The 20,262-nt window shown below is 39.1% G+C and overlaps 1 protein-coding gene across 11 annotated transcripts in view; it reads right to left on the bottom strand.

The window, feature by feature from the left end:
• The window catches only part of PDE1C (phosphodiesterase 1C), a 493,351-nt gene that overhangs the window by 371,441 nt on the left and 101,648 nt on the right, over positions 1 to 20,262 (bottom strand). For all 11 annotated transcript variants that reach the window (XM_082691797.1, XM_082691804.1, XM_082691809.1 and 8 more), the window contains exon 3: positions 4,318 to 4,489. In XM_082691797.1, coding sequence (XP_082547923.1) covers positions 4,318 to 4,489 — 172 coding nt within the window. The remainder of the gene's footprint in view (positions 1 to 4,317; positions 4,490 to 20,262) is intronic.

The following is a 20,262-nucleotide window of genomic DNA, read 5'->3' as shown; positions in this document are numbered from 1 at the left end:
ATTTATTTGACAGACAGAGATTACAAGTAGGCAGAGAGGCAGGCAGAGAGAGAGGAGGAAGCAGGCTCCCCACTGAGCAGAGAGCTTGATGCAGGACTCAATCCCAGGACCCTGGGATCATGACCTGAGCTGAAGGCAGTGGCTTTAACCCACTGAGTCACCCACGTGCCACCAAATAAATAAAATTTTTAAAAAAGGAAAAAATAAAGCCCAGTACAGCCACTTTCAGGAGTTGAATTTTCCTGGGTAGCTTAGAATATCCCTTTCATGAGGACTAAAGACTAAAGTCCATAGTATGACCACACAAAACTGTTAGCTGCCAGGGTTACTGGCTGGGATTTGAACCTGGACTGAAATGAGGAGTCCCTTCCCTTCATGCACTGGTCTTCCTCTCAAGACTCTGCTGAACTGTCTGCCCTGAGACATGGGACCTTTGCCTCCCCACCGCTGCCCAGCAAAGAGGAGGACTGGCAGGGAGCGTGCCAGGGAACGCATTCAGAACTGAGATGGCATTTGCAACACACCTCAACTGTTGACTTACAAGCCTTGGGGGATTGAGGCGGTGCCTCTCGTTTTCTAAAATCGTTATTTTAAATCTGTGTGTCAAGTTCTCAGTTTCTGCTACACCCCCTTGCATTATTGCTAACTGACATAAACAGAGTGTTGGCGGCCAGTGGCTGTTTGGTTAGGAGTGTCCTGAAGCCACGTTTGCATCACAATCTTTTTTTTTTTTTAAGAAGTTTATATACTTATTTTTTAAGTCACCTGTACGAACAACATGGGGTCAAGAGCTGCATGCTCTTCTGACTGAGCCAGCCAGGCGCCCCTACAGGCATGCCTTTTATGTGAGTTTATAGATGATATGTTTATTTGGGATGGGATTCCAGGGGCTGCTAAAGCCTAAGTAAGACCTAAAGTCTACCCAAGCTACGCCTTGCTTCTGCTTCATTGATGACTGGCAATTAGCAAGCAACTTATTAGCTTGTGCTTGAATTCTATCAGAACTATGGGCTCTACTTTTCTGGGCCAATTTTTCCATTTCTAAAATGGGCATCATCTTTAGGTTGTTAGGGTCATGCCTGGCAATATAAGAAGTCTACCATTATTGTTGTTGCAATACAGAGCCTGGGGGCGGGGGGGGGGGGGGGACACTGAAACATACAAACTCTTGAAGCTTTTTTGAAAAACACCTACCATTTTTAAATTTATAAACTCTTCCTATCTTTGGAAATAGTGAATAGAATCTATCTTTAGGGCAGGCTGTCTCGTTGATCGAGAAGGAATTACTTGAATGGAAATATTATATAAACATAAATATAAGTATGCATTCCTTTGTCCTGGGAGTGGCTTGTATGTAATACTTGCAGAGAGCTAGAAAAGATTTCTAGGGAAAGTGATATAAAACAACTGACCCCTTCCTTCTAAGGATCAATATCATTAGCATATGTCTGAGAAACTGTGATGGTGCTGAGATCAGGAGTCAGGAAAAGATAACAGAAGCCAGCTGGCTGAGGCATCACAAGAAAGAAGAGATCTGGACTGGACACAGACTTAGAACTTCACTGAGGTCCAAAAGTCCACCCTCAGTATGAGACCCCATTGCCCTGGCTGGTGACCGGAGGCAGAGCAGGCTAAGCGCTGAGTCTGTAACCAATGTCAGAAAGTCTGGAGTCCCTGGATACAGTTAGGGAGACAAACCCCCAAGAAAAGACTAGACTTCCTGATAATCTGGCACATTAGGCTTACTGTCACTGCAGTTTAGATCTTATTTGATAATAAAAGGTGATGACCCTATTTCATGACCCAGGATTCCTAATGGCTCCCCAAGTGGAAACAAGGAGAAAGAGAAGGGAGTATGCAAAGTTGCCACTATGTTGCTCAGTGGTAACAATCTTTCAGAGTAGCTATGAGGACAGACAATGCAAATTGATGAGAACGATGGTCTCCTCTTCAGCAAAGAAGACCCTCCATAATTGAGAAAGACGGGATATTAACAATCACATGCCCAGATGCCTTAACTGTGTATACAGGTGTGCATAAATGTGTTTATATGCGCCCACACGCGCGCGTGCACACACACACACACACACACACACACACTTACAGGGGTTGAGCAGCTCTGACTTTTCAGAGTCAGAAAGAAGAGCCCAACATTTCAACCTCAGTAGAGGTAAGACTGTACTGCTTAGTAAAAGGAGTTATCTCAGGGACCAAGAGCACTGATCATTGACGCACTCTTGAAATTTAAAAATGTGCAGGTATAACAAAACATTCGTCCTAGATTTCCCAGAGTCACTGGCATTAGGAAGTCAGCAAGTCTCTTGTTTTTTTCACTCGAGTGAAATGTGAAATGGGGGAGTGGGGAGGCAAGAGAGAACACATAAGTGATACATTCTTATCAGCCTTATTTAAAATCCAGTGACGACTCATTTCTTTGCAATCCATGAAGCACACAGAAAACAAGCAGCACTATTACATGGTTAACATTGATTCTGATCTAATATATTTCTTGATAAATAAACTGTTCCCACATGTCAGTACTTTGCTTATGATAATTTATGTACAACAAATGCCACAACTGCTGTGACCACCACAGTTTAGGAAAATGACCATAGAGGATATTTACCCTCTAACATTGCCATGGAAAACACTTATCTTCTTCAGCAGAAAAGATGGTGCCAGAAAAACACACAGCTGTATTAAAGAGACAAATAAATGAATAACAAATGCCAACGGATTTCTAGCTTCAATTGCTGAAGGCTTGGTATATTTACACCTGCCACATTTTTCATACTGCACCAAGTCTTAGTCCCAACCTTAACTAACATAACTGAATCTTTTTTCTGGGACCCAGACATTGATACATAACACAACCAGCAGATCAAATGAAGTTCATGGCCATCAATACATTTTCTCTATTAAAGAGCACTGAAGGCCACGAGAAGAGATGCTGGTAATAGAATTGGCAAGCAAATGAGATGTTCTTTTCATGAGAATGCCTCTTTAGCTGTTCATTGAAGAGGACAATGAACCTGTTCTGGGCTGGAAGGAGCTGCTATAAAAGACCCCAGGTGAAGGGGTGAACTCCACCAGAGACACTCCAAAAGGAGAATACACAGCCCAAGAAAGCCTTTCGCCCTTCCCTCTCCCACACAGTCATGTGCCAAGAGTCACAAGTTCATGGAAGTTACTTCTCTCTACCTGAGTGGGTTTTATTTTATGTAAAACCTCACAATGCAGTAACCAAACCTTTAGTAAGAAAAAGAAAAGCATTTGCTTTGCAATTCTTGCCCCACCACTGCATCAGTCACATTACATAAAGAAATCCGAATACCTATTCATCCCTGCTTTTCAGAGCTCATCTATAATTCAGTCTACACTAAGAAGCTTCGCACAATGAAATGGCTTTTACTGAGCGATTACACACATCACCTGGATGCCAGAGAGAGTACATTTTTCATGGATGCCAAGAGTTGTCTGAGTTGTTTATGGGAGGAGAAAAAGTGAGGTTTCTATGTTCTGCTAGCCATGGGAAGAGTATGAAAGCCTTATATAATGGAAATAAAAGTGAAAGACATAAAACTAGGGTAACAAGGAGGAAAGACGGGAGGAAGGCAGGCTGCCAAAAAAAAAAAAAAAAATCAACCTTAATTTCCGATACCAGCCCTGCTGTGTATTTCAAAAGTGAACTTCAAAGACCCATTCAGGGGAAGAAATTACTTTTATCCACCACATCCCATACTCAGATTGATTTTTCTTTGACATGGTGGAAAGGTAAATGCCAGAGTCATGAGGAAGTAGAGTCCAGTATAGGAAGAAAATGTAAGAGGTCCCTACGTTAAAGATGAACAAGAACAGAGTCAGCAGCCTCTGCAGATCATTTCAGGAAGCAGCAGCTCTGACGTGTCTTACGACTAGAAACCCTCCCCCAGCCATAGAATGTAAACGCATGGCGCTGAATTCATTCCCACATATGCTTCTCTGTGCACTTATCTCCATCCGTCATCCTCCTTTGAAGCAAAAGACTCATTAATCCAATTCAAATTGCCAACATCAGTAAATCCTTTGCCTCAGCATTTAAATGCCAATACCAATTAAATACCGACAGCAACTTAACTACTGATAGCATCTTCACTACATTCAGGAAATTCAGCCAGAAGTCCAGCTAGCATTAATTCCAACACTCCTTCATCAATTCTAATTTACTCAGTGCAGAGAAATGAGGTAATTTGCTGGCCACGCTAACGACGCACCCAACTGGATTGAAATAACTCTGCGGCAAATAAGAAGGAACAAATTGACTGCAAGCCACCAAACCTGAAGGATGTCTTCACCAAGGCTTCTGGGCTATCGAGCTGAGGCAATTCATCAGCTAGGATCTCTTCTGGTGGTCGGGGGTCATGGACAATCGTTGGCCGTGGCTTTTCCTTGGCATTCCCTGTGAGCCCATCGATGAGGGAGTTCCACAGACAGTTCTGCGACTTAGACCCTGAGTTATGAGGGGAGAAAAGTGTGCCGTCAATTACCAACCAACAACATGTCCTTTCTTGCTAAACTCAGGATTTTCAAAAGCAAAGCAGGGAAACATATATTTCTCATGATCTCCACCATCATCTGAGGGCTCCAAAAGATACTGGTCAGGCAACCTATGGAGCTACTAGGAAGTTTTGAATTTAAATGCAGAAAATAAGCTAACATCCTGAATATTTTGACCCATAGCTAAGTATTAAGGATATCAATCTTGTCTCATTTCAGGAGCGATCAACTCCAACTCGTGATAGAGCTGTAGACATTTACATATATATTTATTGAACAATTGGAAGTATACAAAGATTACCATTTTAGAGAAGAGTAAGGCTGTTCAGACACAAGTGTCCCTTACAAAATCAGCATGTGCAAGGACCAAGCTTCAAGACTCCATCCTGTAGAGACACCCACTTCAAACAGGGCCCCACCTCTAAAACCCAGAGCTCACTCTAGGCAGTTTAAGTCTTCTAGAAGATCAAGACCCAAGGAAATTACACTGCATGTTTACTGATGTTCTACCCAACAAACACTTCAAATATATGAGATGAACATTAAAGGCAAACATGAAGTGGTAATAGTGTCACAAAATAGGGCCTAATCAGCCAGGCAATCAAGGGCAACATTGACAGGGACAAGTTACACCGAAATCATGTACCCTTGATAGGATGTGATGAGACTGGAACATCACCTCTATGGTCTTCCTTCCCAAAACATATAGGCCCAGTGTATTAAGCATATTCCTAGCTTCTGTCAACCTGATGTTTTAACATCAGTCCTATGTGCATATCCCAGACATGTCTTGCTCTGGACAACTCAATAATGCATCTGAGTCACCTTGCTTTTCAAATACAAACCAACCAAACCAGAGTCCACCCCCACAATACTCCCTTACTCCCAAAAGCTCCCTTACTGAGCTTTTGCACATTGAGCCACCATTTACTTGCCCCACTCACCCCAGAGCAACTAGGGACAGCTCCTATGCTCTACAGCCCACTGAAATTATTCAAATTAGCCAGTCCTAAGCATGCTTACCCTGCCTTGCCCATTACTCCCTACAGAAGCCACAATAAAGTTACTTGCCCACAGTTTCCTCCACCCCAGCTCTGCCTTATAACTTTTCTCAGGGCCCCTCTGCATGGCCTCCATGGTGAGACATGTACCCCCTCTTTGGGGATCTGCAAGTATCACAAAACTATCTTTTCTTTTTTTTTTTTTTTTTAAAGATTTTATTTATTTATTTGACAGAGAGAGATCACAGTAGACAGAGAGGCAGGCAGAGAGAGAGAGACGGAAGCAGGCTCCCTGCTAAGCAGAGAGCCCGATGCAGGACTCGATCCCAGGACCCTGAGATCATGACCTGAGCCGAAGGCAGCGGCTTAACCACTGAGCCACCCAGGCGCCCTACAAAACTATCTTTTCAATGGCAGTCATCTCTGAATCTGTTGGCCCTACCATACCTAAATAATAAAAATCTATCCGAATACCCAGTCTAGTCAAGGGGAAAACATCAGACAAACCCCAAACGAAGGACATTCTCTGTGAACACCTGACCAATACTCCTCAAAACTGTTGAGGTTATCAAAGAACAATGAAAGTTTGAGAAACTATCACAGTCCAGAGGAGTCCAAGAAGACATGAAGACTAAATGAAATGTGGTGTCCTGATGGGATCGTGAAATGTAAAAGGACATTAGGTAAAAACTAAGGAAATCTGGGGTGCCTGGCTGGCTCAGCAGGTTAAGCCTCTGCCTTCAGCTCAGGTCATGATCTCAGGGTCCTGGGAGTAAGTCCCGCATCTGGCTCTCTGCTCAGCAGGAAGTCTGCTTCCTCCTCTCTCTGCCTGCCTCTCTGCCTACTTGTGATCTCTGTCAAATAAATAAATAAATACAATCTTAAAAAAAAAAAAAACTAAGGAAATATGAATAAAGTAGATACTTTAGTTAATAATAATTCATCATTATTAGTTCATTAATTATGACAAATTACCTATTAATATGAGATAAGTAATAGGGGAAATGGGAATGAGGTATCTGGGAACTCTCAATCCTACCTTTGCAAATTTTCTGCAAACCTAAAGCTGTTCTAAAATAAAAAGTTATTTGGGGCGCCTGGGTGGTTCACTCAATGAGTCTGCTGTCAGTTCAGGTCATGATCCCAAGGGCGTGGGATTGAGCCCCACATTGGACTCCCTGCTCAGCGGAAAGTCTGCTTCTCCCTCTCCCTCTGCCTGTTGCTCTGCCTGTTTGTGCTCTCTCTCTCTCTCTCTCTCATAAATAAATAAAATCTATAAAAAATAAAAATAAAAATAAATTTTATTTATTTAATATAAATTAAATATTTAAAATATATAAATATAAAAATAAAGTTATTATAAAAATACAAATAAATACTATAAAAGTAGCTATTATAAAGAAGTCTATAAGCAAAAAAAAAAAAAAAAATTTAAGTGGAGCCTGAGAGTACTACTATTGCTATTATCCAATTACCATTGGCTCGTACTTCTTAGGAAAGGAAAGAAAGGAAAGAAAGCTTTTATCCTTGCATAAAGATACCAATGGGTTGTCAAGACACGCACCCATGGAGTTGTGTCCATCCAGAAGGGGTTGGCTTTTTCTACCTCACTGGTGTAAAGGGAGAAGAACCTTTTTCTAACTCACATAAAGGCTCTTTATAGGGTTTGAGGGGGTGTGCACAGAGAGGTAACAACCACTCCCAGTTAATGCATATGCATGTAATAGGTGGGCAGACAGGACCCTAACCAGCTACCAGCAGCCTACAACAAAAGAAATCACTTGAAAGACAGCTTTGTCACTAAGGTCAAAAGAACTTTATACCCAAAGGGGAGTATCTCATAAAGATCTCTGTACCTTCACTAAGGACACATATGGGTCAGCAAACAACTCTGTCAAGGACCATGGCTATGACTGCTCCCCTTGGGATATCCCACATCCAAACTGCCTTTGTATTAATCAAGAGAAAATTAAACCATACTAGTGCCAGGCAACAGATGCCTCCAAGTCCTGAAATGCAGTGCAGCATTTCTAAAGTCTTAAACAGATATCCTAATAAGATCTGGTCCTATTAATGAAGGTCTGGTTCTATGTCAATAAAGGTCTGTTCTATGTTAACTAAGGTCTGGTTCTAGTAGGAAGAACAACAGAGGCAGCCTGTTTTCTTAAATTTGATCTAAATGAAGACCTTACAATAAACTCCCTGCCCATTTCCCTTCATTCTTTTATTTATTCATTCAATATAGACATATTTAATTCCCTCAATATGCCAGGTCCCATTCCAGCCCACAGAAATAGAAAGATGAACCCATAAGCAATCACAATGCGCCATAACTAAGGACAAATGAAGTGCTCTAGGAGACAGGGGAGGGCTCACCCACTCTGCTTCAGGGCTCAGGGTAAAGCTACACACAGAACGTCACATATGATATGAATCTAAAGCAGAAACAGATCTTCAGTAGGTGAAAAAACAGAGAACAGAACATTCCCAGTGCAAATAGTATGTGCAAAGGCTCAGAGGATAACAAAGTAGCTTGTAAAGGCTGGAGCAAAGTGAGAGAGGACAGTGAGGACAGTGGCCAGAGAAAAGGTCAAAGGCTGGTTGGACAAGTTGTAAAGTACCTTGAATAAAATGCTAGTCATTTATAAAGTCTTCTTTAGACAAAAAAGAACTAAGGCTCTATCTGTGTTTGAGAAAGGAGGCTGACATGCTACAAAGCAGTGAATTTTTGAGGAATAGCATGGTAATATGAAAGGGCCCATGAATCCGTCTTATCTGTAGATGAAGTAAAGTCTTACACATATTTATGACTAATTTTTAAGTATATATAGATGTGATTAATAAATTAAAAATTCACGTATAAGCACTAACAAATTCATAATAGCTTTTTCACCATTTTCTCAGTGAGTGAATCAGAAGGGTCATGGGACCTAAGCTCTTTCTCCATTAGGAGTCTCAAATGGAGACTGTTCTTGGTCTCTGGTTCAATTCCACTGTGGTCTAAGAGTAGACACTGCATGATTTCTATTCTTTTTAATTTTTGTTAAGATGTGTTTTATGACCCAGAATGTGGTGTATCTCACTGTTGTTGGCGGAAACAGACTACAGATATTGATTATATCCAGCTGATTGATGGTGCAGGCTTCTTTCTCTTTTTAAATAAATTTTATTTCATTCATTAAAACAGCAGCTATCTACATAAAGAGTGATATATATATATATATATATATATATATATATATATATATATATTAGTATATATTCAGTATACAGGTCACTCTTTGTGCACATAAGGAATCCCATACCTCTTGCTATATATAACTTTATGGTATATTCCCTCTCACTATTTAATCCCAGAGATAGGGAAGTTCTTCTAAAGATTTATGATGATAACGTCAGAAAAAATATTTCCACCTTTTTTTCCTAATTAGCATCTGAAGAACTATCCATTTATAACTATTCCTATTAAAATTGATCTGTGATGAAAACTTCAGAGTGTAAAAAGACCTGATTTGTATTTATAGCAACTTTTTGATAAATAAATCTTTGTGTTTGTTTGTGAGGGGAGGTTTCAGATTTGTTATTAGATTTTCAAAGGGGTCCATAACTCAATACAAAAAGAAGATAAATGCCCCTGATTTAGAGACAGATTTTCAGTTCCACCAAATTGATGGTGTGGTGAGTCCAACTACATTCTTGGTGATTTTCTGTCTGTTGAATCTGTCCATTTCTGAGAGAAGGGTGTTGAAGTCTGCATCTATGATAGTGAATTCACCTCCTATTTCTTTATGCAATTCTATGGGTTTTTGCCTCACATAGTTTGACACTCTGTTGTTAGGCACATACACATTAAGGACTGTTAGGTCTTCTTGGAGAATTAACCCCTTTATCATTAGCAATTCCCTTTTAACCCACTGAGCTACCCAGGCGCCCCTAGCAATTCCCTTTTATCCCTGATAGTTTTCCTTGTTTGAAGTCTGCTCTGTTTGAAATTAATATAGTTATTACTACTGCATATTCTTCTCCACCAATTTACTTTTAATCTATATGAGTTTTTATATTTTTAAATTTTATTTTATTTTTTCAGTGTTCCAAGATTGTTTAGGCATCACACTCAGTGCTCCATGCAATACATGCCCTCCTTAATACCAACTACCAGGCTCACCCTCCTACCCTCCAAAACCCTCCGTTTTTTCCTCAGAGTCCAGTCTTTCATGCTTCATCTCCCCCTCCAATTTACCCCAATTCATGTTCCCTTTCTTTCTCTTAATGTCCTCCATGTTATTCCTTATGCTCAACAAGCAAGTGAAACCATATGATAATTGACTTTCTCTGCTTTACTTATTTCACTCAGCATAATCTCCTCCAGTCCCATCCATGTCGATGCAAAGTTGGGTATTCATCCTTTCTGATGGCTATGTAATATTCCACTGTATATACGAACCATACCTTCTTTATCCATTCATCTGTTGAAGGGCATCTTGGCTCTTTCCACAGTTTGGTGATTGCGGCCATTGCTGCTATGAACATTAGGGTACATATGGCCCTTCTTTTCACTACATCTGCATCTTTGGGGTAAAAACCCAGTCATGCAATTCCAGGATCATAGCGCAGCTCTATTTTTAATTTCTTAAGGATTTTCCACACTGTTTTCCAAAGTAGCTGTACCAACTTGCATTCCCACCAACACTGTAAGAGGGTTCCCCTTTCTCTACATCCTCACCAACACTTATTGTTTCCTGTTCTGTTAATTTTGGCCATTCTAACTGGTATAAGGTGGTATCTCAATCTGGTTTCGATTTGAATTTCCCTGATGGCTAATGATGATGAACATTTTTTCATGTGTCTGTTAGCCATTTGTATGTCTTCTTTGGAGTAGTGTCTGTTCGTGTCTTCTGGCCATTTTTTGACATGATTCTCTGTTTTTTGGGTGTTGAGTTTGAGGACTTCTTTATAGATCTTGGATATCAGCGCTGTTTGTAGTGTCATTTGCGAATATCTTCTACCATTCTGTGGGCTGCCTCATTTTCGCTTTTGTTTCCTTTGACTTTGGAGATATTTTTATATTTAAAGTGGGTTTTTTATAGGCAATTATAGTTGGTTCTTATTTTCTGATCTACTCTGACAATCTCTGTCTTTTAACTCATGCATTCAGACCCTTGACATTCAAATGAGTATTGACATAATTGGATTAATATCTGCCATCTTCATTACTGCTTTTTATCTGTTGCTTTTTTGTTGTTATTCCTATTTTTTACTTTCATGGTTTTTCTGCCTTGTGTCATTTTAATTGAGCATCTTACATGATTCCATTTTCTCCTTAGCATAATGGTTATAGTTCTTTTCTTATTTTTATTTTTATTTTTTGGTGGTCTCCCTAGATTCACAACATACATTTACAGTTAATCCAAGTCCACTTCCAAATACCACCATACCACTTCATGTATAGTGTTAGTACCTTTAATAATAAAATAATACTAACTCCTCCCTCCTACCCCTTGTACCCTAGCTGTCAAATCTTCAGAAGACCTGTGAGTGATGCTCAGAATTATCCTCCTGAGGAAAGGAAGAAGGAACATTTATATGCAAGCTCTATTCCCAGGGACAAGCAAAACACCACAGGATATTAATTCCCTAGGCTTTCTGGGTCGACTATGCATGACTGTGGGACAATTCCCACATCATCAGAGAATCCCCAGGACATAAATAAAGAGAAAACAGTACAGCTAGAGCTTAAAAAGCGGGCCAAGAGGATGTGAAGCTGGGTTCAAGAGGTACCCAAAGCGTAGAGTTCCCACACAGTTTTTGTATCCTAGAAAATACAATCAGAATCCCAGCTGCTACTTTTTCCTGCCTTAGAAGGATCACAACAGACCCTTGCCATGGTTCTTCCCAAGGCAATATGATGTGGGCCTTTTGGAGTTGAACTCTGAGAGCAGGAAAGAACTCTTCCTCTGAGTCTCCACAAATATGGGCAGAGCACCCTCGAGGGGCACTGGAATGGTCTGCTCTGACAAGATGAAAAATAAAAATTCCCCTGCTCTGATTTATTTTAAGCTGATTTTGAAGGCATGAAATGTTCCTGACTAAATAGAAGCAAAAATATGGAAACAGATAAGAGTCACACAGGTCTCTCTCAATAATATCAAAAACCCCATGAGGGAAATCATAGATACACTAAGCCTTCGGGGTACCAAAAATAATGTGGCTCAGGTGCAGGAGATGAGCAACTCCATTCAGCCCGCTCCACGTCACCTGCTCCTGCCTGCTCCCCTCCCCTCCCCATCCCAGCTTTCCTGTCTCCCTTGACTTGTTCCTGACTCTCATTTGAAGCTTATTACATTCTCCTTTTCTGTTATTTCCCCTCTGTCTCTGCGATAAATCCTCTCCCTTCTCCTTACAGAGACAAGTTTTTGTGTACCCCAGGAAACCTATAGATTGATTATAAATCTTCCAGACTCATAAACTCTGGTGGCAGCATCTGTACCATGGAGATTATCAAGAGAACAAGATGTAACAAACACTGTTCAGCAGTTGCTATGTGCTAGTCATTGTAAAGAGGGCTTCACCTGTGTTACCTTATTCAGTCATCAAATCAACCCTTGGAAGTAAATATTACTGAAATATTATTGAACACTAGGACATTAAGACTCCAAGAGACCATATAACCTAGACCACTGAGTTAGAAAACAGCAGATTGCTCCTTTGACCCAAAATTCTCCTTCTCCTAATCCAGGGCTCCAGGTGATCTACCACACTGTTTTTACTTTATTTATGAGCAAATAAACAGATGCATAATGTAGATCAAGCAGAAGAATCCAGTTTTGCTATTATGAAACAAACATTCTTTTACAAAAGAAATAAGATACACTCTATCTGCAGCTGCGGAGAGCCTTGAGGTTGCTTAGTCTCTTCCATGAAGCCATGTGCAGCTTCCTTTAAAGAAGGAAGTTTGGGCTGCAGGGGGAGATGAATAATGCAAGGTGAGTTTAATTGGGTTGAGAAGAGACTTCTTAAGAAAGCAAGAAAATGAGATGAGAAGGATCTAAATCAGAAATAGCTACAGATTCATTCTGAAGTGTGTCTAATGGCGGCAGTCTGATGAAGTGCTTGCTGGAGGAGCCCAAGGTGATGTGGTCGGTAATCCTATTTAAATCTGACAAGTGACTTATCAACTCAGTTCCTGATTTAAAAAAAAAAAAAAAATACACAAAGATTATGCTGGCAAAAGGCTGAGAAATTAGAGTCCTGCAAAAGCACAGAGGAAAGAGAGCTAAATCTCCAAAAAGGTGAAAAAAATTTCTTAGAAACCATCAATGATTCTCAAAATATCTGTGACACGGTTTCGTAGGTATCTTTTCCCTCTGAGAGGATACGGGTCCTGAAATTCCCACTGGGTAGGAAAACTGGGGCTGGAGCACAAAGGTCAGGAATGAACTTAATGAAACCCAGATGAGAAGTTTTATGCTCACTAAAAACAATGACAGTGCAAAAAATAAGGTATCGATGGACTTGAATATCTTTAAATCAGTCACATAGGCACTGTTCTGTTACTTTTAACATACTAACTCTTGATTTTGAAAACATTTCAGAGATTTTTTTTCTCCTACAATTTTAAAGGTTTTTAAATTTAACTCTATTTCTAATATCATACACACCAGGATGAGAAATTCTCTTCTAGCAAAATGTAAGAATACAACTTCACTTGTAATGACATATTCTAAATTCTCAAATATGTTAGGGTTTATTTCTGAGTTATACCATTAGATTAACCTGTTTTTTTAATGAGTGGATCACATTACTTTACTTGGTATAACTTCACAGTATCTATTAATATCTAATAGTGCAAGACCGCCTCCTTTCTCTTTTTTGGCTATTCTTAATTGCTTATGTCTCTAAGAAAACTTCAGTTAAAATCACATTGTCAATTTCTAAAGAGAACTCTCCCTTCTGAGTGTATACTGAGGCAGTACTTAAGAATAGTATAATTAATTACTCAAGGAAAAGAATAATCATCTTAAAAATATAGCATGCTCTCATCCAGGTAGATGAGTAGTCCTTTCTGTATGGAATACCTGTTGTATTTATTTACCCAAGTACATTTTCCTCCCTTACTGTAACAGCCCCTCTCATTTTATTTTGAGACTATTCCCTCCCACATTACTCATTCCATATAACTCTTACGGCTTCAGTGATTAGTCAGGGAGTGGGTATACGACAAAAGCCTGGATAATCACAGCTCTTCCCTGGTATTTTCCACCCTGAAACTAAAAGGAAGTACCTTTTCTTTCTTAGTAGGTTGCTAGTGCAAGCCACCACATCCCAATAACTAAATAAGCCTAAGAAAAGGAAGCTACTACACTAAGGAAATCCGGAAAAAAGAATCCTGAGAGGGGCACGTCCCTGGTTGTAATCCCTCCTATCAGCAGCCTTCACAGCTCCTCATAGGTTTGTGAACTACTACAGTATCCTTCCAACACACCCTACCTGAGCTTAAGAGAGCTTGTATCAGGTTCCAGTCAACTGCCAACAAGGTTGGCATGTACTCAAGGTTTTTATTTCCGTTTTATTTCCAACTAAACTAAAAAGTTTAGTTTTCCTTGATTCTGGAAATTCATAGTAGTTGTTTTGTTTTGGTTTGGTTTTCTTTGTTTTTGTGGACAGTGTATATGGTTGCCCACTCCTGTCCAGAGAGTACATTTTTAGATTACACTTTCTGAATTGTTTTTGCTGGGATATAAGACAGCTATTTATTTATTGTATTTACTTAACAATGTCTCTCCTTACTAAACTCTCACTCTTTCTAAGGATTTCTTGGCTTCATTGCTTTTGTTTTCCTAAGCACATATACCATCTACAATCGTGTTCCCTTCTTTTTCATCGTTATGCCTCTTATTTCCGTTTTGTGTCTTACTGCATCAGCTAAAACTTTCAGAAGAATTTTGAACCATCCTGGCAATAGCAAGCAATCTTATGATTCTGCTAGCTTCACTTAATTTTCCATTTATGAAATGTCTATAAAATTTTCTGTTGCAGTCTTATTATAAATTTCCCTTTTATAATTGAGTTTTGAATGTCTATGCCAAAAAATAAAATAAAAAAAAATCAGTGATAATGGCTTTCTCATCTATTGAGGTGATCATATATTATTTCCCCTCCCTTCCTTCCTCTTTCTCTCTCTCTCTCTCTCTCTCTCTCCCTTTCTGTTTGACCTACTGATGTGTTGTATTGATAGCAAAATACAAAAACAAACAAACTTATTTTCCAGATGGAATCAAATTTCCTCTGAGGAACTTTGTTGGAAAAATAATTTCATAAAACAAGGGGTTGGGGGCAGAGTAGGTGAAAAGCCCTAAAGGTATGAATTGAAAAGAGATAACAAAGAAAGAGTTACCCTATTTTGCCTATAAAACAAAGAAAATTTAGAGGTGAGTAGAAGAGAACAGATAAGAAGGAAAGAGAAGAAGAAAAAAGAACAGAAAAGAAGGAAAAGAAGGGGGGAGGGAGGGGAACAGTACACAATCATCTCAATGGATGATAAAGCCATCATCACTGATTTATTTTTATTTTGGGGGGATGGATATTCACAAAGTCAATTACTGAAGGGAAATTTATAATAAGGCTACAACAGAAACTTTCCAGCAGGACGGCTCCAAGCTGGAACCATAGCTGACGCATTAACGGCAGAACCCCCCAAAAAACATCTAAATCTGATATCCACATTTAAGTTTAATGCTGGGTGGAAGTGCAACATAACCATCTCTCCAAAACAGTAAAACAGTTTTACCCACTTGTTGCTGTATGAAAGTGATATTGGGGAGACGATTTGAAAATCATGAAGACTAGGCTGTGTCTCACCTTTAGTTTATTGTCCGGGGGGAAAAAAAAAAAAGTAAATCAACATCTACAAAACACAAAGTGTACCAAAAAATTCAACAGACCCAGAAAATGATGCTGACAAGTAAGGAGAAGAAACCTGGAGAACCCCTGAAAAATTCATTGATTGAATTTTAGTAATTAAAACTGTTGTGGGGCGCCTGGGTGGCTCAGTGGGTTAAGCCGCTGCCTTCGGCTCAGGTCATGATCTCAGAGTCCTGGGATCGAGTCCCACATCGGGCTCTCTGCTCAGCAGGGAGCCTGCTTCCTCCTCTCTCTCTGCCTGCCTCTGCCTACTTGTGATCTCTCTCTGTCAAATAAATAAATAAAATCTTTTAAAAAAATAAATAAATAAATAAAACTGTTGTGGGATGGAGCTTAAATGTCTGAAAGATCATGTCTGTACGACATCTAGATTATACATTAAAACACTTGATAATTGTAAAGCCACCTTGCAGTACTCAAATAAATTCTATTTGGTCATGTTGTATATTTATACGTTTGCATTGCTAGAATTCTATTTTAAGCTTTTAGCAATTATCTTCATAAAGATTAGCCTTTAATTTCTTCTTCTGTGTAGCTGTCATCACAGGAATAACCTATTCCCTGATATTTGAATATAATTGCCTATAAAACTCTTGAGATCCAAAGTATTTTTAGCAAAGTAATTATTTCACAATTTTTTCCATGTCATCACATGCTATTGCTGAATTCCATATATCTATTTCTTTTGGAGTATTTTCCTTTAAAAACTGCCATTCTTTAGAGATATTCAAATTCCTTAGCATTGATTTCTATGCATTTTCTATTTTACTCTTCATCTATACAGTTAAGAGTTTGAGTATTTATTTGTTTTATTCTCTGGTACTTGCAAGGGCTGTGCTATCCAATAAGGTAGTCATTAGTCTATGTAGCAATTTAAATTTAAATTAGTTAAAAAGAAGACTTGCAAATGGTCTACAGCTACATGCAAAGATGCTCAACATCACTAATTATCAATGAAATGGAAATGAAAACCGCAATGAGATATCACTTCCCACATGTCACTGTCAAAAAGGTAAGAGATAACAAGTGTTGGCAAGGATGTGGAGAAAAGAGAACCCTTTGCACTGTTGGTGGGAATATACATTGGTGCATTCCCAATGCACAGTTTGCACAGTATGGAGGTTCCTCAAAATATTAAAAATACAACTATCATATAATCCAGCAATTTCACTTCTAGGCATTTGTCTGAAGAAAATGATGACAATAATTTGAAAAGATATACACACCCCACATTTTCTTTAAGTCAATAAATCCAAAATATTTTCATTTTAACATGTAATCAACATAAAAATATTAATGGAGTTTTGTATTATTCTTTTTTTTTCCCCAAAGTCCAGTGGATATTTTACACTTACATCCTATCTCAGTTAACACTAGCCACATTTCAGGGTGCCTGGGTGGCTCAGTGGGTTGAGGCCTCTGCCTTCAGCTCGGGTCATGTTCCCAGGGTCCTGGGATAGAACCCCACATCGGGCTCTCTGCTCAGCGGGGAGCCTGCTTCCTTTTCTCTCTGACTGCCTCTCTGCTTATTTGTGACCTCTCTCTCTGTCAAATAAATAAATAAAATCCTAGGAAAAAAACAACAACAACAACAATAACACTAGCCACATTTCAAGTGCTCCAGAATTACGTTGCATGGGACAGTCAGTCCTATTTTGTTCATGTTTCAATTGCTTGAAGTATACCCTCAAATAATTCTTTCCCAGAATGAATGGTTAATGATGTAGATACACATGAGCAACAACTTAAGTACAGATTCACTGAATTTAGATTAAACTCAACATATTTCTTAATTATCTTCTGCTATTTATGCACTATAGAAGAGAATTAGGAGCCAAGTCTGATAGTTTTTCTTTCTTGCAAACATTTTTTTTTTCACCTTCGTATTCCAAATATTTTGCTAGCATATCTAGAATTGTGAGTTGTTTTTACTGATTTTTAAATTTATTTTTCTGGAATACAATGAGCCTTTTCAACATGGAAACTTGAACCCCTTCTTCCACTCAGGGAAGTTGCCTTCAACTTTATCTTTGATTACTACTTCTGTTCCAATTATTTTGTTTAGCTTTAGTCTCAGAACATCGATGATTCATTTACATGTGTTGGTTCTTCTCTGACCTCCTATTATCTTGTCTCATTTTCAATTGCTCATCATTTTCATCTATAGTGTAAACACTGTTTCTCAAGTTTGTCTTCCAATCCTTAATTAAATTTTTTCAGTGTCATTTCTATATTTCAATGTGAATTTTAGTTCCTAGCTTGCATATTTACTTTCTTTTCATCTTTACTCAAAATCAACCTGCTTCTTTTCTTATGGCTTTCTGCTCCTATCTTTGAAGGGCTATGTCTTCCTACTTCTTATGGAGAATGCGAAGTAGCATTTACATGTTTCCTTTTGGCTTCTACATTAAATCATTTTTCAGAAGGTTACTTCTTCCCAACGTCTTTATGACGGTGTTTCACTTCCCTAATTCTTCATATTTGGCTAGACTTTTGTTTTGGACTTAACCCTTGACTTTAGTCAATCAGGAATACAAAAAGGCTCATACAGAGATTATTGTTTTCCAAAAGGCAACGAATGTAGGTCACTCTGGGTTTTAGTCACTGTCTCCTTGGGTTTCCAAATAAATTCAGCAGAAAGAACTGAGAGTAAGACTGACATTTCTATCCAAACAGTATCATAATAAGCAATGCATAACCCAAGCCAAAAGAGTGAGCACAAAAAATTGTGCCCAACTTGCTTCAGAGTAAAGCCTTGCATCTGTCTTTACCCAATTGATGGGCAAAGCTCCCACATAATTTTCAAAGTCTACTTAGAAATTCATATGGTGAAGTAGATCACTATATAGTGAGACCATCAATTCCAAGAGGAAGAGTCTCAATTACTCTTTGTCATACGTCAGAAGAATGAGTCTGTTCAGCAGAGTAATGATGTAGACAAGATTAACGGGAGGCTGTTTTCAAGAACCCTGACAGCATTCATTTAGTACACTAATTAAAAGAGAAGTTTATCTATTGAGAGTGAAATCTACTTGACAAAGACTTTGTTAATGGTCAGTGTAAGTTAGGTACTTGAGAGTTAAAAGACCGCACTTTTTTAAGTTTGCCATAATTTAGACGTTCACTAATTCAGACACCACCACCCCCATAATTAAGTGAAAAATTTTCAATGCATAACTACCTTGAAATATGCTAATGTCTGCAAAGCATGCAAAAATCCAAGTTTTACCATCTGCTGGATGATTCATTTGTAAATCTGCCTAGTATTCCTCTGGGAGGTTCCAGCATGGATTTTTAACCTCATTATAAAAACTTGGTAGGAATGAATTCAGTGATATAGTATGTATGAAAGTGCTCTGAGCACTTGGAAGAATGTGCCACATTCATCCTAGACATGTTGAAATGGTATGTGTACTGTGATCAAAAATAAAGTGTTTGAAAGTAATTGCTTGGAGATTTGGTGTTTTAATCAAGAATTCCAGAAAAACAGAGACTTTGGGGTAATGTATTAGTCACAGAGAAAAGTTCTTTCACATTCTGGCCCAAACTAGCCATTCCTGGTAACAAAATAAAGACAATAGATCATTTGTTGGTGATAAGCTCCTTTAGGGAAAGAACTGTGACTTACTCATTTTTATACTCGTGTACCCAAAATGTTCTTTCAAAATTAATTTTTTCATATGCTTCTAAGATAACTGCTTCTGAGGCTGTAGAAACCACATTAAGAAACTTCAGTAAACTTCTCAGTGTTTTCTTCCTTCCTTGGGCATCAATTGTATCATGCATGGGTTTTCTTCAGTTTCTCACACAAGTGGATTCACACCTTGACCTCTCTTCCAATGTCGCCCAATGGGACTGGGAACCTGGCTTCACAAAATTTACTGGCCTGGAAACTAGGCAATTCTTTCATAAGTTCCAAGAACTGCAGCTCTAAACAGGAGAATTTCCCCAGGACTTCATAACGGCAGGATGATGACCTCTATAGTCGCACATTTTACAGCCTACAAAACGAAATGTGTCCACCCTGGGCTTCAATCCAAGGCTTAGCCAAGGCCAGGAACCACTCATCTCTTTAGTCTACCTGCCTATGGGGAGCTGGGGGAGAGGGACAGGACATAGTGGTTGGCCACAGTAGGCCTCCATAGTTGTTGAAAAGAGCGCATCACGAGAAGTTGAGACTGGAAGATCATGGAAGTCCCATAAGTTAAAATGCATCTGACTTCTCTTCTAGTCAGGTAATTGAGTATGAATCTCTAAGAACTGTCCCAGTGATAAGTGGTTTTATACCCTTGTTTGAAATTGCTACAGATCTGGAACAGTTCTAGTCACTCTGCTTTCAACCCAATTGAACAAACATCATTGAACACTTACTGTGTACTGACTGGCAAGACACAGTTTCTGTTTTCAAGGTACTCAAAAATCTAGTGGGGAGACAGTCATTAAAGAGCTTATTTATGGGGCACCAGGGTGGCTCAGTGGGTTAAGCCTCTGCCTTCGGCTCAGGTCATAATCTCAGGATCCTGGGATCGAGCCCCGCATCGGGCTCTCTGCTCAGCGGGGAGCCTGCTTCCCCCTCTCTCTCTGCCTGCCTCTCTGCCTACTTGTGATCTCTATCTGTAAAATAAATAAAGAAAATCTTTAAAAAATTGTTTTTTTAAAGAGCTTATTTATAATACAGCTAAACAAAGCAGGGAATGGTAATTTTGTTCCAGGGGTCAGGCTAGGCTTTACAGAAAAGGTGGTCTATTACAGAGTTTTAAGAGATGAATGGGTTGGCTTGGATATCAACAGAGAGAGAGAACAT

This window comes from Mustela nivalis (genome assembly GCF_964662115.1).
Source record: "Mustela nivalis genome assembly, chromosome: 12".
Taxonomy (NCBI): domain Eukaryota; kingdom Metazoa; phylum Chordata; class Mammalia; order Carnivora; family Mustelidae; genus Mustela; species Mustela nivalis.
Note: the sequence above shows the minus strand (reverse complement) of the source record. Positions and strands in the feature narration are given on the sequence as shown.